The 23,926-nt window shown below is 41.6% G+C and overlaps 1 protein-coding gene across 3 annotated transcripts; it reads right to left on the reverse strand.

Annotated features, from left to right (window-relative positions):
* Window positions 1–333: 333 nt before the first annotated feature.
* Window positions 334–23,872, reverse strand: trip10a (thyroid hormone receptor interactor 10a). Of its 3 annotated transcripts, none has more exons than XM_078161076.1 (15): window positions 23,191–23,872; window positions 15,251–15,366; window positions 14,697–14,753; window positions 14,121–14,268; window positions 12,198–12,260; window positions 11,616–11,720; window positions 11,390–11,518; window positions 9,686–9,832; window positions 9,367–9,555; window positions 5,345–5,368; window positions 4,595–4,704; window positions 4,207–4,339; window positions 3,920–4,008; window positions 3,697–3,830; window positions 334–1,915 (listed from the first exon to the last, which is right to left on the reverse strand). In XM_078161076.1, the coding sequence occupies exons 1-15, from the start codon at window positions 23,212–23,214 to the stop codon at window positions 1,764–1,766; spliced, it is 1,620 nt and encodes a 539-aa protein (XP_078017202.1). In that variant the 5' UTR covers window positions 23,215–23,872; the 3' UTR covers window positions 334–1,763. The 3 variants fall into 3 exon arrangements, with proteins under 3 accessions (XP_078017202.1, XP_078017200.1, XP_078017203.1); XM_078161074.1 differs by lacking the exon at window positions 5,345–5,368 and adding an exon at window positions 6,198–6,362; XM_078161077.1 differs by lacking the exon at window positions 5,345–5,368.
* Between the last annotated feature and the right edge of the window lie 54 nt (window positions 23,873–23,926).

Here is a 23,926-nt window from a genome sequence, read left to right on the forward strand (position 1 = left end):
TTGTCATTAGTATGAAAGCAGAATTTGCAATAAATCTTGTTTGACGAGCAAAACCTCAAATCCTCCATCCACCTCCTGCCTCATTTTAAACCCGCTGAAACTACAAATCCAGCTTCCACAGTTTCATGCTTCAGTTAAAAGTGATGCATGCTCACAGGTATCGACTAAACTATCCTGGGAAGCAGAAAATATATTGACTGAGATGTTCTGGCAGACAAAGCTCTCAAAATGGATGTCACTACTCATTAGAGTCCAACTTGAATGACTTTATAGACCTAAAACTCACAAAATGGAACAAGAAATTGTACAAACACACGACCAAAAAACACCATGTCTGTTTCAAATATTTAATTTTCAAGTCCAGAAATGATGTAACCACTTCTAACTTTGAAATGTGCTTTACATTTATTAAGAAAACAAAATGTCTTATATGCAAAAAAAAAAAAAAAAAAATGGTTTATATACACAATGGTTTTAAAGAGGAAGGCACCGAAGACACGTGAGCAGTTACTGCTTGTTGCTGGCTCCATAACAATGTAATTAAAAAACAGGACTTGGAAGATGTGAAGTAAATCCAAACATTATTAGCGACATAATTAGAGACTTTTAGTTTTCTCTCACAATGCAACAATCTTTATTTGAATGGTTAAAAAAAGCTAATAAGACAATAGTGGTGTTGTGAAAGCTAAAATATATATTATTTATTACATAAATACAATAGTCTTAATGTAGCGCATTTGATGTGTGCATTATTTACTCCCTTTTGTGGCTACAGACTGTCCACTATGTGTGCAAGGGGAAAAGAACAATGTGAGAATATCCTTAATACAAAGTACAACTTCTGTCAAACCTAAAAAAAAGTTTATTCATAGAACATACACATTTGTAATAAATTATTTTTAGCACAATTTTCAGGTTGTAGCTATTAGAAAACATCTGTTATATCCTTGTTACTGCTATGGATTGAAAGTGAATTTAAATGATGATATGGCTGTGATTGTCTTATTCTTGTACGGTTGTGTGCATGTGATTTACCACGACGGGGAGGCTTCTACACATTTGGTCTCACAAATTGCTGGAAACCAAAGGTAAAGCATTCTCCCCCATACCTCACTCGTCCCCTGGGGACACTCAGGATCTGGAGTCCAACCACGAGCAAAGTGACGGTGCCATACATCTTCACAAGTGCTAGTAAAGCTAGAAAGCGGCACGCGTGAGACGAATGAGAACTGCAGGTCAGTTTTTAACTGAATAAAAGGTAAACAGGTGAGGTAACTTCCTCCTAGGTTTGTACTGGTATTAACACTCAGTGTAAAGATGGCAGCAGCACTCATCTTCCTCCTCTCTCCCTCTACTCTTTCCTCCCACATTCAGAAGCTAATGCCTTATTAGGCTGTGGAACAAGGCGAGCACTCGTACCGTGATGGTGCCTAAGATCCATGCAACATTTTTTTAACCAAAACCAAAAAATTACTGTGATGTGATATCAAGAAGTAAAATAACCTTGTGGTTTAGGTTGCTTAGGTAACTGGGATTACAATAATTTAATGTAAGCCACGAGGAACATACCGTCAGCGCCATCCCTCTGCCCATTTGGGGCACCTCTCTCAAGAAATCAAAGCACCTTATTTGGATCCCCTTCTGGGTACACCAGTGGCCCCGCCCATAGTGCTGTGGCTTCTTTATGATTGGTCCCATGGGAAGAACTGCATACAGTTTTGGTGAAGTGATCATTTCTTCTTATTTTATTCCTCATATGCCTGTCATTTGTTGAGGCTGATGGTGACATAAGATGTAGGTATGTAGCCTTCATCTCCATTGTTCCTACGGACACGGGTCCAGCCGTCCCCTTTGTCCTCCTCTACCACGGCCAGCACCTCCCCTTCCTGCATGGAGATGGTCCCTTCACTGGCACCTGAAAGAGATACAAACTAGATGGTAGCTACTACAGAAAAAACCTTTGACCTCGCTCCTCATGCAGGTTCAAGAAATATTTTCCTCCTTCTTTGCTACACAAATTAAAATACTGTCAGAACTACAGGGACATGCACAGGTATATCTCTTAAGTCACACAAGTAATAGCCTATTTGCCCTGTTTGGCTGAGCTGCCTCTCTGGAGGAAAAAAATTGTACTTTTGCTGTTGTAAAAGAGGAATATGAGTAACCCATAAATATCAAAGTTAGACCAACTGTGAGATAAATGGCACAAAACTGTGCCCTAGGACCACTGTCATGTGAAACTCCTGCAACAAACCACTGAGAGCTCCGATGGGTCGAGTATTTTTAAGTTGTGGGAATGATTAACCATTAATTACTGGGATGCCTAGTGAATAAAAATGTCCACATATGCTTGCGACCAATATGCAGTTCGTCACAATTGCATCACATTGCACCACATTGCCTCCTATTATGCTATAACATGAACCAACCTTGGCTAGCTAGCTGGCTAACATATAGGCAGCAGGCTACATGCAAGAGAGAGGCAACTAAGTGGAGAGCTGCAGAGCTCAATTCAGACTATCAGGAGGTGAGGCATTATGATAGAAATGTCAAACAACCACTTCCTTTAGTTAATTTATGGGGAAGTAGGCCTATTTTCTCAGAGGCATTTTGTTTTTTGCTGGAAGTAGGCCAATAACTTACTAAAACAAATATTTCAGCCAGTGACAGATACAATATGTTATAACTCTGCATGGTGATGTGAATGAGTTTCGTCTTTGAAATTATGTTAGAGAAAGTGCTATTCTGTGGAGGGGGTAACCCCAAAAGCTCCAGTTTAGAGAGCATTGGAGAGCCGGGTGATCAAGTGAAAGACTTTTAATTGCTACAGTGAAATATGGGAAGATAAGGCCAGAAAATACTCATGAAATCCTATATAATATTTTGTATCTGCTCTGTATTCTAGTACATATACCTTAAGATTTGAAACTACATGAACTGGTCTCTCTACCTGACTTTAAAGCTCTTACAAGTACAAGGATGAATGAGTTGTTTGGGTCTTGTCATAGGTAGGTGTTCTAATAGTTTCACATGTTACTGTATATCTTCTGTGGTTTTTATTGCGTGGTTGTTCGGCAGTAACATTTGTGTGCTGCTGTCTTGGCCAAGTCTCCTTTATAAAAGAGATTGTTGATCTGGTTAACTCTGGGTTAAATAAATAAAATAAAACATACAAAACTAGACAAAGCCAACTTCAGCCTGATTCCTCTGGCGTCACCTGCAATTACTGTGTTGCTGCAAGGTGATGCAAGCACAAAATTGCTTAATGTTACTTTGTAACTGTATTTTACACCATTGAGGTACATGCAAATTGTCTGTGCATGCCCCTGCAGAACTTAATGTAGTGTTTGCTGATCAGAAGGCATGTGCATCGACAAAAACACCTTAAAAATACACTAATTTGCTGCTGCCAAATAGCACCCTTTAATCTCCAAATTTACGCATCGCTCTCTGGTATTAACAGAAATAGTGAACGCTTTAAAGAAAACACTCCTCCAACTGTGGGAACACAAAGATTATTCACCCAGATTGCATCATCAAACCACTAACACTTTTAAAAAGTCAAATTGATAGGAAAGCTACTGATTTCTAAGGCAAAAGCTGAGGTTTGAAAGAAACTGAGCTCTTTTCATTAAAACATTTAATCAAGGATCATTTTTCATGCATCCCAGTCAGCTACAGGAGCCTGTGACATACCAGGGAAGCCGTACATGGCTGTGCATTTCCCAATCGGAGCAGCTAGTTCCTCGTCCTCAAAGTCATCATCAAACTCAGCATAGATGGCCTGCGAGGGGTCGGGAGTGCTTTCATCAGAGTGAGCTCCATCAGGGCTGCAGAGAAAAACACTGGTTTTCCTTTGTGAAGCTGACAGCACATCATTGTGCCAAACACACTGTCTGTTAGTAGACGTTGGTGTTACCTGAGTGTGTCGTGAGCTCCGTTGTTGTTGAATGTGTGAGTTTTATAGCGCAACGTGTCTCCTCGACCTCCTGCCTCAGCCAGCCAAGTCTACGTGACAGAGCCAAAGTGAAAAGGAAAAGGACAGATGTGTTAAAACACTGTTTATTGAGATGCATTACATGGTGAATATATCATGTCAGGTTCATTTGTATGGCCTAATATGGAACAAAATCTTTGAATGGGCGCACCTCATAATGGGAAATGCTGATTTCATAACATGTATTAAGAAATAGACGTCAGAATTACCTCATACTTGTTGAGCTCTCCTCTGAGCCGCTCTATATTCTGGGACGTCTGGCTGATTTGGGATGCCAGACTAGCAGGGTCTCCCATTTGAGGATTTTTCTCATAAACATCTTTCATTTTCCCCAGGGCCTCGCTGAAGAGAGGAGAGAGGGAGATTGAGAGAGGAACAAGGGAGGAAGGAGGGGGTGACTTTCAGTAGAAATCGGTTCCCTGCAGAGCTCAGGGCTGAGTAAACAATTCGCACACTCACGCAGACACCACAGAGTTACACACACTGATGTGCGCTGCATGAATATTATATCCACACTCCCACCAGAGGAGTTCTAACAGGGATGGTTATTAATACGCAGAAGGATACCCGCGTATACACACGAACGCACACACACACCTCTGATCTACTTCTTTCTGCAGCTCTTTGCAAATTTCCTCTAGTTTCTGTTGTAACCTCTTCCTGCGCTGCTCGGGAGGAAGATGGGCAAAGTCCTCTGTCACCGTAGGCTGCAAGAGTTCACAGGAAAGTGGACGTTAACACTGAACTTAGTCTCAACAGTTTCATAATGTAAGTAACCATGGAGAAGAAACAGACACCTCAGGAGGAACACAACGCCTGCAGTTTGAATTCAGCTCAAGGGGAAAATATTTAACTGACAAAACATTAGCTTCAAATCTTCCAGTGACACACTGGTTAGGGTTATTAATGTAAAACCAGCACATGTACAACAGTGAGCTGAACCCAAAACTGACAAATGTGAGATAGAAAACTCTTATAACTTTATATTGGCTGATTTCTTAAAGTTCAAGACAAAAAATCTTGAATAGAAACAGGTGACCCATCAAAGTGCCAAAACCAATTGAGGCTACTTTAAAATTTGTTTCCGCTTGTGCTTCCATGCACCCCTCTCTTGCTCCACCACCAGGTGGCCACCTCTTCAACACAAGCTAAAGAGAACAAGCCTTTTGCCACAGAACATGAACATGGATGCTGCATGTTCAGACATTTAGTCAAAATGTATCTGAGCTTTTTTTTTTTTTTTAAAGGAAAATTATTTTAATACGATGAGCTGTTGTATTGGAAAGGTGGCCATTTTTAAGTGTCACAACTGAGTCCCCCACACCAGCTTTTTGATGTCAATATTACCGTCATCCTCTCTGGAGTAAACTTCTGAGGGAAAAAGAAACAGTATGTGTGTAGAAACATCTCATAATATCTTTTAAAGTGACTCTTGCTTTCATCTTTATAACATGTATAAATAATAAAGGTCCAGTGTGTAGGATTTAGGGGGATATAATGGCAGCAATTGAATATGATATAATAAGCTAGTTTTCTTTAGTGTATAATCACGTGAGAATAAGAATCATTATGTTTTTGTTACCTTGGAATGAGCTGTTTATATCTACATAGGGAGCCAGTCCTCATCCATGGAGATCCTCATGTTACACCACCATGTTTCTACAGTAGCCCAGAAGGGACAAACCAAGCACTAGCTCTAGATAGGGCCATTTGTGTTTCTACATTTTAGCATCAGCCACCATAATTAGGTGGCCCTCTGCGACAAGCCAAACAGCATTGGAAAGACATTGATTTTTAATTTGAGACCTTTCTAATTCAGTGTTTTTACAAGTATAAATCACATGGTCTTTTTTGGACAGGAAAAGACCTCTGGGTATAATTCGTCTCCCAGTAAACACCTCTTGAACACAGACCACTGAAGGAATCCTAACCAGGAGAAGTTTCAGCTGGCTGCAATCTTCAATCCCCAATACAAGATGCCACTAAATCCCCCTAAATCTTACACATTATTCCTTTAAGAACAGCAAAAAAAAGCCATAGTGAGATGTAATCTGCTACATGTTTCAGTGTTAAAAATGTGAATAGTCTTATTCAGCTAAGGAATTCAGTTGTTCTTGCACAGGCAGGAACACAGGTTGATGTGCAAGCCCTGATGAGTGGAGGCCTCCTGACACCCAAACCCTCTCCTCTGGTGACTCACCGATCTCCTGAGTGTCCGGAAGGAAGAGATTCTGGGTTTGACTGTCTTATTGATCTCCTTCAAACAGTACGACAGGGGGTCCCGGCCAAACTTGGGGGAAGGGGGTCCGTTAGCGGGCGAGGGGGCGGGGGGTGTGGAGAAAGGTGGGAGCGTGGAGGGAGAGAGCTGTGGGTGGAGCGAGACCCAAAGTACCAGCACCCGAGCATGAGGTATGCAGGCGGTGCGCAGGGATGGGGGAGAGGGGGATGAGAGGATAGGGAAAAGAGGGAAGATGGGGAGGGGGGAAGACAAAAACAACAAGGTGACAAGGGAAAGAAAAAGACACCATCAACACCTTAAAGCACACCACAAAGCCAGGAAGACAACACTGGAGCAAACCCGGCACAGGAGCCCAGAGAGCATGAAAGCACAAACACACATCTGTCTCTTTGGCTTTTATCAACACAGAGATTTAAAAAACAAACATACAAAAAATTAAGATAGCAAGCAACCGACCATAGCTCCTACACCAAAGCCACAGCAGCCCAACACCTGCAGTCAAACTCAAGCATGGTTGAAGGGTCAGGTGGGCCTCGATGAGGAAGTAGGACAGGCCAACTACACAATCTTTTACAGCCTGGCTCTTATTTTCATAGTTTTACCCATCATGGGTTACGAGTTCTTGTCACCAGCAAGATAATTTTCACTATGAACACCAATTCTAGATTTTTGAAGCATAAATGCAATCACCAGAGGTAAAAGGCTAACTTTCAGCTGTAAACTAACTACCCTAGGGTCACGTGTTTTAATGTCACCACCACAACAATGTTTTTAAGCTATGTTCGGCATGATGACATCTTTTTTATGCTATTTTATGAGCAAAACTTGAAAATCTCTCAAGCTTGTTTGAACTACAGACCTTATTTTAGGCATCTAATCAGAAACCCATTCAAAATACCCATTGACTTTGAAACAAGGGAACCAGGAGTGCTAAGATGCTAACTCTTTTCTAGGTTTTAAGACTCATTCCTGCATGGCTCTGTAGGGCATCATGCCTCAGTTATCTATAACAGGGGGTCTTCAATGTTTTTTGGGCTAAAGATCTCTTAAACTGAAATAGAGACAGAGCACAGACACCCGAGAACATGTGCAACATTGAGTTGCATATTAAACTGGGCCAACATTAATGTGGAGGGCAGCCTAAAATGCCATGCATAAACATATCTTTATGTGGTGCATACAATACTCGGCTATTAAAAATAATAATTATTGACAGATTTATATATTTTTACATCATGGATTCATTCCAGTATGACTCAAACCGTTAAGGTTAAGTACCTGGATTTTAGCTCCTCAAATGGATAAAACTGGGCTATCTAAACACTGACTGCAATGATTTATTGTTTTATGCTCTAAAGAGCTGGTTTAAAATAAAAATTATCTTTTTTCAACAGTTCTGAGAGTTTGCAAAGCTTCCTAGTTTGGTCGCAGCATTTCTCTGCGTCTCCAGTGAGAATCAGTCGGTAAAATGTTTCTTCATGGTGGCCAAAACAATGAAAATAAGCCAACACAATCATTACGATTCTGTGAGAAAATGCATGTTCACAGTTCAAACTGTGCTACCCACTGAGCCTGACCTATATAGATGAAATATCAATTCATACATCAGTGCAATTGCTATAAATAGCCTGCTTAATTACCACAGTGTCATCTGCGAATATAGATTCATCTGGGCCTCTCTGACCTCTTACAAAGAGGTTAACTTGAAAACATGCCCGCAGTGATCTAAAGCAAAACCTCTCAGTGTCAGCTGTATGTCTGAGTGCAAAGGTGAGGGTGGGATCTATTAGCTAAACTACACAGGAGGCTGATGTCTTCTAGTCTTCAATAGTGAACGTCTAAAACACACCTACAACAAGGTCCCTTGTGTAAATACTGAGAGCTGCGTGTACAGCACTATCATTATGTGAACGTCGGCTGGGTATGTGCTACTTTTCTTGAGAGTTATGGCAATCTAAGTACAGGAGAGCAGCTAAGAGTGGGAATGTTTAAGGGCCAGACATAAACCAAAAAGCTCACTCAAGCCAGTATAGTCAGCCTCCTATTCAAACTGCTCTGCAGCCCTAATTGGGAGAGCATGACTGATGACACAGAGCAGTGTGCCACACACATACACAGAACAGACAGAGTGCACAGCAGAGCACAGCCAGTAAGACATGCAGAGAGGCGAGAGAGGCGCTGAACAAGCAAACACTGCAGGGGAAGAAAGAAGGGATCGTTTAGTGCTGAGGCAGGAGGGGGGGGGGGGGGGGGGGGGGTGAGCTGGTTAGTGGTCAGCTACTCATATCACCAGTTCAATTTCGGACCTCAACAATAAGTGCTCTTTTTCGGATAAGACCCATGCTTTAGTGAAGCACTTCTGACCCAAATAAATTCTCAAGACCCGATACAAAAACAGCAATTTCTGGACCTGATCCAGTTTTTCTGACCTTGCAAACCTGGTGTCATCCCAGTTGTTGGTACAAAGATTTTATTGTGGTGAGAGACATAATGCTAGGTTCTGGGCAGTATAATAGAAGCAGTGTGTTTGTGGATGCCTGTAGAGAAAAATTCAATGTTGTTTGGGCCCCGTGCTGATGAAAGCACAAGCACAGCAGAATGCTGACTGCCAGTTGACCTACTGGAAACCACACTGCAGAAGGAGGGAGGGTGCGTGTGTGTTGGGGGGGGCAAGGTTTATTCAGTCAGGGACAGAGTCATGCAAAGGACCTGTTCTAGAAGTGTCGGGGGGTGGGGGGGGTGAGTCCATGTATAATATAATGAAAGAGATTCATGCATTATTTACTGAGCGTCAGAGATGAGAAGGTTGTGTATATGTGTGTGTGTGTGTGTGTGTGTGTGTGTGTGTGTAGCCACAACCACAGGTCCATCATGAGTGCTCTCTGGAGAGGGGATTTCCTGCCTCCTTCCTGAAGCCGCTGTGGCTCAAAACACTGACATTGTCGCGCAGGGAGTCACCCGCTATTCTAACTGACTGCCCACCTGCTGATATTGATATCTGCTGCCATGGATCATTGGTGGAGGGGTTGCAAGTGCATTCATACCACAATTACCACAATGCAAAAAAAACTTATCTTTTAGTGAGAGGCCATGTCACTGGGTTAAATGTGCCTATGGTGGACAGTCCTACCTTACTCTTTTTGCTGAAAAGCCAAAAGTTTTTGCTCCTATTCTTCCCCAGAAGTTCCATGGGGCCTTTAGGCGTCCCCAGGCTACTGTCAGATGAGGCTCGGTTGATGCCCTGACTGTAGTCCTCAAACTCCACATCTCCAGGGCGTTCAAAGCCAGACTTGTTCTGCTCTATTACAACCATGGAGTCCTGTAATAGATGCAATTATGGATAAGAGCAGGAGTTATTTTCCAACAGATGCACAGTTAAAACAAATGGGTCTGCGTAAAGCCATGCTACACATTCAAATCCATTTAGCATTTTTATGAGACCAACTCACATTCCTCTCGTTAACATTAGTGCCGGCTTTAGTAATGCCTTCCAGGCACTTGCCAATGATAGGCATCACATGCTTCTCCGTGTCTGAGAACAAGATGTAGCCTTGCGCCAACTTCCGTACTCGCCTCTCGTCCAGATCCTGCAATTTCTAGTGAACACAAACAATGGTTGCTCAGACACTGCCATTAGAGCTGTCACAATACATAATACATAATACAATATGTATCTTAATATCAAGCAGGAAGTTTAGTCATTTATGATTATAAAGTAATGCTCTGATGAAATCTCCAAAGCCAAAACTTGAAGGAATACTTCACCCGAAAATGACCAAATGACCAGCTGCCAGGCTTTTAACCAGAACCATGAGATGTGATCATGTCACTCCTACTTTACACTGGCTCCCAGTATGTTTTGGAATGGATCTTAAGATTTTATTGAATACTTTCAAGGCTCTTCATGGCCTATCTCATGACTCTATCTCTGACCTCTTAGTACAGTCAGGGCCTCTAGGCTTTGGAACAATCTACCTGAGGAAATCAAGTCTGCCCAGTCAGTGATCTCTCCTTAAAACATATTTTTATCAGACAGCCTTTCCTGATTTTACTTGAGTTTTGATTTCCTTTGAACTGTCTTTAATTTCCTTGTTTTTTATACACCAAATTAGTCTTTTAAAACCTGTTGATTTCGTCACTTGTGTGTTTTGTTTTGCTGCCTTGTGAAGCACTTTGTAACACTGTTTTGAAAAGCACTGTATAATGAGTATTTGTATATCAATCACTCACCGCATGTTACCTTGAATTTGTGAGGAAAACTTTGTTTTTCTCGCAGCCTCCACAATGAGCAAAGAATCCAAAAAAGGCAAATATTCTTAACGAACTGAAATAAACAGGTCATATTCAACAACAGTAAATCTATATCAAAACATCCATTTACAAACTCTCACACAACTCATAAAGTATAATCCAAGTCCCATTTTTTCAGTCGCATGTTCAGTACTTTCTAAACACATTTGCTAAAACATTACAGGTTAAAACAAACAGTCTCGTGCAAGGCCAAGCAGCATGTCCAGACACTCATGTACATCTGAACTCTGCTCTTAGAGGATGCTCAGGTAGCTAAGGGCATGTTTTTTTTAGCAAAAGTGCATGTGTTTGAAAAGTACTGAGCATACGACTGGATAAATGAGACTTGGATTATACTGCACGAGTTGTGTGAGAGGTTGTAAACTGATATTTTGATATAGCTTTGCTGTAGTTAAACGTGGTCCCTGTTTACTTAAATTCACGAGGAATGTTAGCGATTTTTGTATCTCTGTTTACCATGGAGGCATGCCAGAGAAACCAAGTTTTGCTTACATATTCAAGGTACTATGTGGTGGGTAAATGATAACAAATGATCATTTTGCAGGTGAAGTATTATTTTAAACGTGAACAGGTGAAATAAAATAAACGGATTTAAGTGAAAAGTTCGTCTCTGGCTTTAAATCAATGAGTGCAACTTTGATTTTTGTGGTTAAGAAATCTAAAAATAAATGCAGCATAGAAATCTAAATAAAAGTACAAGGTATGACCAGAGAGTCAAGTCTCAAAATGTTAGTAACATGGTTAAATCAGTTTAGCAATATTTTGGCAAACTACCAGTTATTACTGTGCCATAAACATTGACACCATTAACAGTGTTATGTTGCCATATGTCATTCACTTACATTGAAAATGAGTGGCATATCATTAAAATAGAACTGGTTCTGCTCCTTGTTGTACTTCTGAAGCTGAGCAGCGTAGTCGTTCTTACACTCCTCTGCTACGTGTGCTCTCATATGAGCCTGCTGTTTGGCCTGAAACCACACACACAACAAACAGGTTAACCAAGTGAATCTGATTCTACTTTGGGTAAAGATTCCTCACAATGAAGATCCCCCCCTCCCTTGTTACTTTTTCAACGTCCGCCTTCGTGGCATTAATGTCTTGATCAGTCTTCTCTGCGTACTGTGCTGCACGCTCCGCTTCTCTCCATTCCCTCTCGAAGCGCTTTTTACTCTGGTGTGCAGAAAGAAAAGAAAGATGGAGGGATACAGAGAAAGACCACGTTTAGTTCAGTCAGCTAAGTGCCTGAATGAAATATGAGGAGGTTCTACTATTTTGAGCAAAGCATTTCTCATTGTCTTTCTAAAAAGACGGATAGGGGAGGGAACATCTCCAATCATAACTTAATAGGTCTTGGATTGATGATAGGAGTCTAAAATGGGTAACTGCTTTGCAATCTGTCCATCTGTTTTAACTATAGACAAATATAGCCACCTGGCCAACGTGGACCCATCAGCTTAGAGAGAACTCTGCCCATTTTTTATAATGAACCCAACACAAAGACACAAGAGGCTCTAAAAACTACCTAACAGCTTTGCTTATCACAAAAAATGTAATCATGAGACATTAAGAATGATGGACGCCTCATAAGAAAAAATGTATTTTGGAAAGTCTTTAATCAATCTTTTAAAATTCTGTGTGCAGACTTACACTGTCGAGCTGCTTGTAGGTGCTCTCCAAACTCTGCTGGGCCTTCTTGGCTTCCATCAGATACTGCAGACATTCATAAAAATAGACGGAGTGAGAGGAGGGGAGGCGGGTCAGATGACAGCAAGAGAGACAGCCATGTGCAGGGGCAGACACTGAATAAACAATGACCTCCAAAAGCAACACAACATAACAGACAAGAAAACAAATACCAGTGTGTCTGTCTGAGACATCACGTCTGCAGCAACAGCCTGTACATGGCTGCACTGTTCCGCAGTCTAAGTGGGACACAGCCAATGCATTCCTCATAGAAAAAATGGCACACCACTGCTCAGACCATACCTCCCCCTGGAGACACTAAGTCTAACTCACTCTGTAAGGCTTCCTTCCTGCCACAACAGTGAGATCTCCACATCTCCACTCCTCCTGTAAATCTGCCTCTATTCCCCTCCCAGCAGTGTGTGCTGTGGACTACGATTGAAAATCTCATTTGGTATCTTCTTGACTGCTATTGAATGTGGTGCTGCAGACACGTGCAAATACACTCTAGGGCTGCAATGAATAGTCGACTAATCAACTGACAGACCTGCACCAACCTGCAACTGTTTACAGGAGGGAAGACAACTGTTGCAACAAAGGCTGTGTTAAAAATTCAACAAGTTTCCCTTTAAAAGGAGCCTGAAGACGGTGTGTTTAAAGCTACACTGGACCAAAATTTAAACACAACATTTTTGCTTTTGCTCCCATTTTTGAAAGGTCTCAACAGATTTATTTCTCTAAAATTTTTGTCACAAATTTGTTAAAACAGTGGTTCTCAACTGGTCCAAGGGGGCCAGATTGTTCTTTAGTCATTAGTTCGAGCGTCATACTTGCATTTGGCTACATCGTCCGGTTAGTTTGCTGTCTCTTTCAAGTAGCTGTCTGTTATTCACTCACTCTACAACAGGAAATGGCACTTCAAAATAAAATCTTGAGCCGGAAATTAACTGTAATTCAAAAATAAAGTATGTTTTTTACAAATTTGATGTGTTCACGAGTCACTTGCGGTCCATTCAGAATAGACCCGCGACCCACTTTCAGACTGCAACCCACCAGTTGGGAACCACTGTGTTAAAGTACCATAACCCTAACTGCCCTCACTGGGGACTCAATGTTCACAATGTTGGCATTCGCAAACCACTGGCCCACACGATTCCATACACGCTGACTGCCATTTGCCTGGTACAGTGTGAAACAGGACCCATCTGTGGAAAAAACACTTCTCCAAAGTGACAGACGCCATCGACAGTGAGCAGGTGCCCACTCAAGTCGGTTGTGATGACCAACTGCTGTCAGGTCAAGACCCTGGTGAGGACGACGAGCACGCAGATGAGCTTCTGTGAGGCAGTTTCTAACAGTTTTTCCAGAAATTCTGCAGTTGTGAAAACCATTTATTGCATCAGCTGTCCGGGTGGCTGGTCTCGGGTGATCTTGCAGATGAAGACCCTGGATGTGGAGGTCCTGGGCTAGTGTGGTTATACGTGTTCTGGGGTTGTGTGGTTGGTTGGATGTACTGCCAAATCATGGAAACGGCACTGGAGATGGCTTGCGGTAATGTAATGAACGTACAGTTCAAGGGCAACAGCTCTGGTGGACATTCCTGCAGTCACGCCATGCCAGTAATGATGCTGTTTAATCATCTTGATATGCCACACCTGCCAGGTGGACAGATTATCTTGGAAGAGGAAAAATGCTCCCAAACATGCATTTTAACAAATTTGCAGCCAAAATTTGAGACACATAAGTCTTCTGTGTGCATAAAAAAGTCTTAGATCTTCAACTTAAAAAGTGTTGCATTACAGTTTTTGTTCAGTGTAATTATTTTGCGCTCAAACGCACCATTTTACCTGTGGAAACATACCAGATTTACTTGCTATACTCGCTCACCGTCTTGCGTTCCTGCTTGAGCTCCTGCAGGTACTTGGTGAGATCGATGCAAATGTTCATCATCATGTTCTCAGCAATCAGCTCCCTCTGCCCGGCGTAGTCGTTCATCTCATTCAGGATGTCCAAAAACGATTGGTAGCTGGACAACCTATCATTTCATAGGAGGAGAGAGGAAAGGGTGGAGAAATGAGAACACAGTGATGAGACCACCGATAAGATGATGCATACACAGGCTCAAAGAGAAGTCAGCAGTGGGCCAAGTCATAATAAGAAGCTCATGACTTCCTTGTTCCTGCTTCCTTTAAGGGGCATTTAAATGGCTCCAACAGCAACCCCCCCCTGCCCCACTACAACATGAAAGACACTAATGACAAGGCGATTCCTAAACGTGATATTATTTGCAGGTCAGTTCTGTCTTTGTGTGTTAGTTCCCTCACCGAGAGCTTCACACACTACTTGGGCCAAAGTGTAATTCCAAACGCAGGAAGCACAGTTTTAGCTGCTAAAAGTACTTAATAAAGAAAAAGTGAAAACTAAACCTAGTTTTCTTTAAAGATATGCTTTGCAGTGATTCACCTGCACTCTGGTTCATCTTTGCTGCTTCGTTTCAGGTTATATTTCTTTGAGAGGTTCCTGTGGAAAGAGAAGAAGAAAGCTCACTAAATAAAACTATTCTTACACAACCGCTGGCTGTTTTATACAATAGGATTAAAAACAGCAGTCCATTTATATGAACATATTAAAATAGTTTTTCTTCCTCCTTTCACTCTCTCCCTCCCTCTGACCACATCCTGTCTATCATGTGCCAGTCTGCTCCCACTTCCTCTCCTCTCCAGCAAAGCTCAGCACTGCAGCACATGTGGGCCTGGAGACTGGGAGACAACTGGGAGAGGGAGCACCATGGATGAGGAGAAAAAGAGGGAGAGAGCGAGCAGGCCGCAGCTGGAGAATGAGGCCAGTGTTTCAGAGACAAGTTCAATTCAGTCCCGAATGTAGTCATAAGACCCCACAAACATTTCATAAACAGCCTGTTAACATGCACCCATGCAAACACACACATGCTGGCACACACTGTTTTGCACACAAAGCATTTGAGGCAGAAAGCAAGGGTGAACAAGAGCGAGGCCTACCTCAGTTGTTTGGCATAGTTTTGCTCGATCTCCGTCCTCTCCTTCACAAATTTCACATACTTCTCCACCAGCTCCAGGCCGGACTGTGTGTGCTTCTCAATGATGTCATATTGGTCCTGGAGAAAAGGTGCAAATAAAGGACAAGATATTAAGCCAACACTCTGCAGGACGTGGAACATGTGTTAACTTCTGGGTAGTAACTGGGACGTTCGTCTGGTTGAGTCTGAGGTCATCTAAACGAATCTTGAATAGAGGGCAATAAACTAAACACACTGACGCTTGTTCCTGCATGTTGGATTCCACGGATGCTCTCCACATGTGCACAAAATCTTGGCAATGAGTCCCAAACTTCCGCCAAGCTTTAAATCACAAGACACCAGTGCTGTTAACTAGGGAGGACAGTCGAAGGACACAAGGTCACGACCAGTGGCGTCCCCAGAATTTTTTTATAGGGGTGGCCAGATGGGGTCACTGAGGATCTTGGGGCGGCAAAAGCTATCACTGGATTTCAAGAATTCCATTATGCTCCTAAAGTATTAAGGCTAGTTGAAAACTATGTCAATATAGAGACGTAAGGAAGCCCATACTGATATATTTTCATATTTTATAGTTAACATTTTGAGTTCCACAACAATTCTGTTTTGAAATGTTTTATCTATTCAGTGTTTTCAACTAGGCTGGTTTGGCTGCCCTAAATTTAGCTCAAACTGGAGTTTTATTTAGCCCCCCTTCCCGACAAGCTATGCCGACATGGTTGGTTCCAGTGGATGCCTTAGGTTGTCTAGTTTCACAAGATGCCACAATCTTCATGCTAGCTTAAAGAATGAATGCATGACAGCCTTTTAATTTTTTTTTTTTTTTTAAAGAGAGTTGTGTCAGCCTCCACACACAGTGGCCACAGCCTCCCCTGCCCTCCTTTGGGGGCACTACTGTGCATAACAGGGGTCACAGGCAGGAAAAAGGAGGTGCTGTTCTGATAGGCCTACATGTCCTGCTGTATTGAGCAATGTGACATATTATGGATGACTAAATAAGCATATTAATGTAGCGCTTTGACTTATTTTATGACTAGTTTCAAATTCATAAACCTTTGGCACAGTGCAACTGAATCTACTGACTTTTCCTTTTCGCATTACAGAGCATGAGAGAGCTATGTTATCTTTTGTTCTTTATTTGGTAGAGCATTTTATGACACCTTCAAGCTCAGACAAGCCTGTTAAGAGTGAGAGACGATATCTAAGCCAATCTTCTCTCACTCTGCACTCAAAACAATTCCCCCACACTTTCTGCTATGCTTCAGTACTGAGGAGGGGGCACGTTGAGAGGGGCTCCTGACAAGCCGGGCCATGTTAGTCTGTACCCTTCCTGCCCCTCAGGTAAAACAGAGACAAGAGACAAAACCCAAATGAATGAGACAATGTTTCGCTTAATCACAGAGCACAGTGAAAGGTTAGAGGCCTGCAATCCATCACCACTATAACATCTAACCAATAGGCAGTGTTAGGGGTTTAATTTAGAGTCATTAATTACGGAGCAAAAGTAATGATCGTCAATGCAGCTGACTTACAAGTACAGATTTTCCAATTTCCTAAAGGTGCTTGTGTTTACAACAGATTTTCTTATTAGATGTGGATGTGTGACTTGCAAGTGGAAATTGAATGGCAGTAAATAACCAATTAGCAGGATGTTAGAGACCACTTTGTTCAAATGTTGCCCTGCTGAGGTGTAAAAAGAGATTTATTTATTTATGAATGATCTAAACATGAGCAGTGGTTGTCTGCATCCAGTCGAACCTCTCCACATTAACAGGACAGAAGGCTATAACTACCTACACTGACCATAAAACACACTGAATATAGGATTAGATTCTTAATTAGTGAAAGGTTAATGCTGCCACTAACTGCAAAAGCAATTCAGGTTTCCCCAATAACCTCAAACACATAACGTAATCAAGCAGTGAAGGCAGCAGGATTAAAAATACAATTGAAATGCAATCAAACTGAGGCACAAAGGAACAGCTGGTAAGATACAGTGGCTGCAACCCTGCATCTTAGGAATACCGCCAAAGTAAGACCTTTAATCAATTCGGAGAGATCATAAAATTCTCCCTCGTGATTTTATTATTTTATTACATTTAGACTACTGTAATTCCCTTTTACTGGATTAAAAGAAAACTAAAGCTAGTTCAGAGTGCTGCAGCCAGTTTTAACTAAAACAAGGAAAATGGATCACATTGCGCCACTGACAGGACAGTGCACGGACTACCTGCACCTTTAGATTTCATTTTAATGATCTTTACGTGTTCATAAAGCTTTAAATGATCTCACTTTCTTTCATGTTATGTTTCTGCCACTGTTTTTCTTTTAAATGTTCCTTATGTATCCAATAAAAACACCGGTGAAAGTGCCTTCTGTTTTTGCACCCCAAAATTGTGGAACTTCTAGATATTAGAATGGCAAGCTCTCTTGGTATTTTTAAAGTAAATTAAAGACTTATCTTTTTCTGGCTTTTGGTTTAAAGTAATATCATAGCATTCATTTGAAGGTTGTAATACTTACTTTGTATCCCTGGTATTCATTTTATTTTACTGACTCTCGCTTGATGATTTTTTAAAACATTTTATTGTTTTTTGTTGTATTTTTTTAGTCTTGTAATATTTTATTTATTGTTGTTTATTGATTTTTTTTCTTTCTGTTGTTTCAATTTTGCTGTGTGAAGCACTTCAGGGTGCATGCTTGTACGAAAGATAACATATAAATAAATAAAGTACTGAGAGCCAGAACGTCCAGATCTTTGAGTTCTTGATGACAGAACTATAACTGCATGCCTAAGTGGATTTTACGCATTATATTTGTGGAGAGGTTATAATAGCAGAAATGGAAAGTTACATCCTGCACCCATCTTTCGATACAGGTGTTTTGCATGGATGTCTATTATTTGCATATCACAGTTCAGGACTGCTCATCAGTGTGTGGCAATGTGTGCAAAAAAACAGGTCATCTACTGTGGAGATTGATGGGGAGGTTTGAAATTGTTAGGCAAGCTGCTGTGGGTGCAGCGTCTGTGTAGGCTGGACAGCAGGGAGGTCTTCAAACCAGTATTTTGTCTCCTATTTCAAGTGATCCTACTCCCAGTATCTGCCATTTCTCATTTCAATATTTACACTTTTGTTTACAATACAGCTGCACGATGCATATGTAATAATGTTGATAACACCTCAGGCTCAGGTGAGATATGCTGAACAGCTGAACATTCTGTATTAAGACACAACGCCCTGAATCACAGCTGCACTTTAAGAAGAACACCTGGCATAATTTTGAATCATCAGAGCTGTCATCTACAGATCTTTTTTGGGAGTGTCAGTCGATGTCTTGGTGCCTTCCTCAAGCCTTTCTAATAGTCTGTCAGAGAATATAGGCCGCTCTCCCAGCAGATATATTGACCTGTCATAGCAGGAAAAATCACAGTTGTTACTATCAACACTAACGATGCTTCTGTTCGGCTCAAGCGCTCCAGTGGGAGTGCCTGTGAGGAAGCATGCAGGATACAAGGATCCTGAAATCAAAGCAGCTAAATGGAATTCAACCGTCATTAGTTTGATTATTTACACCTGTGTAATTCCTACTATCTCGTGTCAAAATGGCTTCAATGAAAAAGGCCTATTGTGAGCATAGAAACAGAATGAGAATAGAATGGACATTTCCATTCAAATCAGTGCAGCAGGATCGTCAAAGCGAGCCATTGTTATGTTATTTTCCTGTTTAATTTGTTGCCATTAATTAGGGCTGCCCCCTAATAGTCGACCAAACGTTAGTCAACCAGAAAGGTCTTTAGTCGACAAGATTTCATCGGTTGCTTAGTCAAAGAGGGAAAAACAAACAAACGTGAAACTCAATTAGGAGCTGCGCAGTGTCAAAGTAAATCAAAACCTATATGACTGGACAATGTTTTGGAAGGACAGACACAGGAAGTGGCCACGCTCAGCAGCAATCAGATAGGAGTTTAGTTCACAGGGCTGGTACCTGAGGTTATTACACAGGCTAGTTAATAACATGTCGGGCAGGAAATCCAAAGTGTGGAATCATTTTGAGAAGGTGAAGGACGAACCCTAGGTGATATGTAAACTCATCTTCATTGGTCGACTACAAACATGACGCATCATCTGAAACATGTAAGTAGCTACATGCCCATTAGCCACTTAGCACAATCATTACTGCTTTGCCGACAGCGTCATTAACAGGCGGCTCGCTCAGTGTGTGACGTGCACTGGTAGATAAAATATAGGCCTATATTAATGAAGGTTCATTAGTACGGTTTTGTATTTCTCTGTAATGTAGCACAGTGTTAACAATTTTACTGATACTATTCTTTCTTACACCTTTAACTCAAAACATTGTGTTGCCCCGCCCAAAATTAATAATTTAAGAATTAAATTAATATTGTAAACATGCAGGCGACTAGTCGACTAATGGCCCTAAATGGTGACTACTGGTCGATAAGTCGGGGGCAGACCTAACATTAACTGCATGTTTGTAGCTGCCTCCAAACAACAGAGAGCAGCGAGTTGGTGTTTGTTGGAACACTGGACTACGACTAACTAGATGACTAATGAGATTAACTAAGATGAGTTTGGTGAGCTTCTTTCCAGCCTGAATTAAGCGTGTTTTAGGATGAGTTAACGGCAGCTAAGCTGATGTTAGTCATAGTTTGGTGAAAGACAGAAACTGTGTTTGATGTATGGTTGTAATTTTTTTGCTTAAGGGTGAGAATAGGCCAACAGGCAGTTTTCAAACTAGTGAGTGCTGACGTATTGTCACCATAGCAACTAACAACAACTGCCATTTTCTTCTGTGCCAGCCAAATAACTACAGCAAACACTTCGCTGTCTATTCTACTCTCATTTTATTTCTGTGATTGCGGGGATGTTGTGCCCCAGTGTGGTGCAAAAATAGAATTAAAAAACGGTTTCAGCCATTGTTGAATCGTTTTTACACCAGGAAAAAAACAACATGATTCACTAGATTGTTTTCCTTCTGCTTCTTGTTCTACGAGTACAATAACATTTTTAAAAAAACATCCCACGGGATTAAGATGATGGAATGTAGCTGAGTGAGTAGAGTCTACCTATTAGTCCCACAATAAAAGATTTTATTTTGTTTGTGTGTGATCAAACTACTGGTGTACACTGTTTTCACAAGGATGTTGTCTGATGTATTTGTCACTTATAAAACACATTGCCCTTCAGTGACTCAATAAGGGGACACTACCTTTACCAAAAGTATCAGCATCCGTTTAACATGAATTAAAAAACCAAACTGAGCAGCAACTGACAACGCCGCAAAAGATACACATATTTATTTTTTTTCTGACATAATGTTTGTACATGTTGACTGTTTCCTCTATGTAGCCTACACACATCATTAAGTGAGTGCAGCATTGCTGGTAAAGAATCAGCCTTGGGTGAACTCATCACCATGTGCTCTTTCATAAATGGCGGAAAAAGAAGCATCTGATAATCTCTGTAAATCAACTGTGACTGCTTGATTCAAAACAAGAGCACCCCAGTTAGAGGAGAGCCATCCTCATTAAAACGGGCTTGAAACGCATCGAAATAACTTGCAAGGACATTATTACTGTCTCGTCAAACACCAGCGGCTGTCACACGACTGAGATTTATATACATCCAAAGCCACAGTGAAAATTATCTTTATAGGTCCCCGTAGACTGGGTTTGCACTAAACTGATTTTCATAAATCTCAAATGGTTTGCTCCTGACAACTTACAAATGATTGTGATTTTGACTGAACGAGAATTGTAAAGATGTGGCTTTCATCCTGGATAATTCATCATTACTTCATCCCTTTACATATAGTTTGGACAGTTTGAGTAGCTCTTACATATTGTGACGTATTCCTTAGGAACATTTATTGACATCTTTCTCACCTTCACTCATTTCACCATTTTCGATGGGTAAGTTAAATATTGTACTTCCGCCCTGGTAATTATAGAACTTCCAAACAAGGCAAGCCATAACCTATTTTTGTGGCACAGATTTAGGCTAGCGGATGCAACAAGACTGCTACATCATGCTTCAGAGTTAAAACTCTAAGTGAGCAACACGTCCGTTACACCCCATCTTCCAATACTTCCAAAGAAATCTGGCATCAAGTGAACGCCAAATAACTTCAAAAGGAGTCACCCTGAAAGTCAGCGACCTACAAGGCTTGGGTGGATGTTTCAGCCTTGAGTCACCCTGTGTTCCAGAAAATTAGGGGCCTGGCCCGACCAGACCTGCCACACTGTGGTTCTCAGGATTGGCCTGGTAGCACTCACTATCACAGCTCCTGCTTAGACACTGATCTTGCACTCTGCAAACTTGTGCCTTAAAATAGCCATTGGATTAACGACAATCAGGGGACAGATGCCAGCGAGCTGACTTGGCCCTAGGGATGACTCTTCAACCAAACATTACCAGAATTATGCCTGCAGGGCTTTGTCCAAGCAGACAGGTGCGGCCATAGCCAAATAAAGCCACTGTAAAACGACTTTGAGGAAATCATTTGTGTTTCACATTGACTGAAGAAAGAATACCGGCTTTTGTGTGTAGTTTCCAGTGTGACAACTTCATGCCACGAACAGGAAAGATACAGCCTCTGATTAATACTGGGGGTACGGATGTTTCTCTGACTCAATCAAAGTAGGGCAAAACTAATTAGGCTGTTGCACCAGCAATGGAAAAGGGACAGGGGAAGAGGCCTAGGGGGAGACTCTGTAATGAGGTCACAACCTCCCAATCCTCATCTTTGCAATGCTCCATTTTACATATCCAGGTTCCCTGAGCTCGTGTGAGTGTTTGCAAATGTGTGGCTTCATCGCCATGGTACAGTGCTGCTGACACAAAACTGTGGCAAACATCAGGGTAATGTGTTATGTGGTGGGGTTTTCACCAGGGTTTGTTTAGTTTCTGGATAGTGTCACTGTTGGTAGCAGCAAATACTTCTCATAATTTACAATTACCAGCTAAAGCGGTTCATTTTAACTGCAACAACGGTCAACTGAGCCCAATAAATAATCATGTCCTGATGGAATCTTTTTACATAAGCACTCAATCCAACAAATCACACCTTGAATAAATAATCATGCCGCTCAGGTGGACACATGAGGCACTTCATCAGCGATGAAACTTGTTGTCAAGGCAGGTGACAGCATCTGATTTCATCGCTATGGAAGCAAGGTGTGCCAGACAGTAAACAGTGAGACATCCCACTGGGTACAACCCACCTCAGCACACTTACACCTTTTGTGTGTGCAGAATAAATAGTACTCTGACACCATTTTCAGCCTGACATCAACAATGTACTGTTAAACCCACAGTTAACACTCTTGTCAGTCACGCAGGACATATGATACCTAGACATACTTTTGCAAATTGGACTTTGATTTAGCACCTTGCTTGTAGATATAAACAACGGGCTGTGTGATTTATGTCTGGCATAAGGGAGAAAATTATTCCTTTTTTTAAAAATGCAATTATAAATTTTAAATTTAGGCAACTTCACAGCTGTTTGCCTCGTGCACTGCAGATGTCCCACTATAAAAACACTGCGGGGTAACACAGTAAAAAGTAAAGATCCAACTGAAGTGCGTGCAAGCGTGGATCTAAGATTGACTGCTTCACTTTGCACAAGAGCAACATGTTGGCGGTGGGCTTCAGTTTCACCACTCACTCTTTGTTTCAACTCGCTAAACGCTTGAGACAAAACAACTGTCCGATAATGGAACTCGGTTCCTGAATGCACCGTTCTGCAGCGTCTCGCCGCTTCTTCACACATTCCTCACTAACAGGAGCGACTTTCTCAACAAACTCTACGTAAGAAATCGCATCGCTGTGTCAAACCTGGGAATATTACCCCCAAAAGCAAGCCAGAGGATGGACTCACCCAAAGCTCTGTACCCCAGTCCATGTTCAGCTTGTCGGCCAAGCTGTCTGACTATCCTGAATACAAAGAACTTCTCCAAAGTTATCCCAGCAGCTCGGAGGACGGCCCTGGCGAGTCTAATCCCCAGTTAGTGATAAATCTGTCTTAACCACTGCGCACTTCGCTTTTGATTCCCTCAACAAATAATGTAAAGCAGCATCATTATTAGCTAATTATCAAGGGCTGGCAGTGGCTAGTCTGGTTTGTCCAAATATTTTTCATAGCGAAGGAAAGAGGGATAAACTAGCTTTCATATCCGCGTCACTCCCAAATCCTAAATCTTAAAGGGGCAGCGCGCTGAACCACAAGCGACACTGGTCACAGGACTCTGCTGCACACTGGCACTTGGTGTTGTTCTCTGTTGACCCTGGTTTACTTACGAGTGTCCTCTGAGCAAGGCATTGAGCCTCAGGGGCTTTGTGTTGCCCTGACACATCCTAAAATTCAAAACCCAAAAACACATGCTTGGACACACTCACCAAATTCACATATTCATGTTATGAGTGATTAAATAAAGGGCTGGAGACTTGTGTCTATACTAACAACCAATTTAAACTGACTGAATTATTCATATGAAATTAGGCTACTTGTACAATATGCTTTCCTAATCAAAAGTCACTCACCCCTGTCCTGTTTGTCCCCAGCTTACTATGTGGCTGCACAATAAGAGGCCTACACTTTTTAATGTGACCATTTC

The sequence above is a fragment of the Epinephelus lanceolatus genome, chromosome 18 (genome assembly GCF_041903045.1).
Source record: "Epinephelus lanceolatus isolate andai-2023 chromosome 18, ASM4190304v1, whole genome shotgun sequence".
Classification (NCBI taxonomy): domain Eukaryota; kingdom Metazoa; phylum Chordata; class Actinopteri; order Perciformes; family Serranidae; genus Epinephelus; species Epinephelus lanceolatus.

Bases quoted from the DNA above. Each gene is read 5' to 3' on its own strand.
- trip10a (XM_078161074.1), bottom strand. From the start codon at position 23,214: ATGGACTGGGGTACAGAGCTTTGG. The intron at 15,367-23,190 runs GTGAGTCCATCC...CCTTTTCTCCAG, and splicing joins ACTGGGGTACAGAGCTTTGG to GACCAATATGACATCATTGA. The intron at 3,831-3,919 runs GTAACACCAACG...TTTTCTCTGCAG, and splicing joins GGAGCTCACGACACACTCAG to CCCTGATGGAGCTCACTCTG.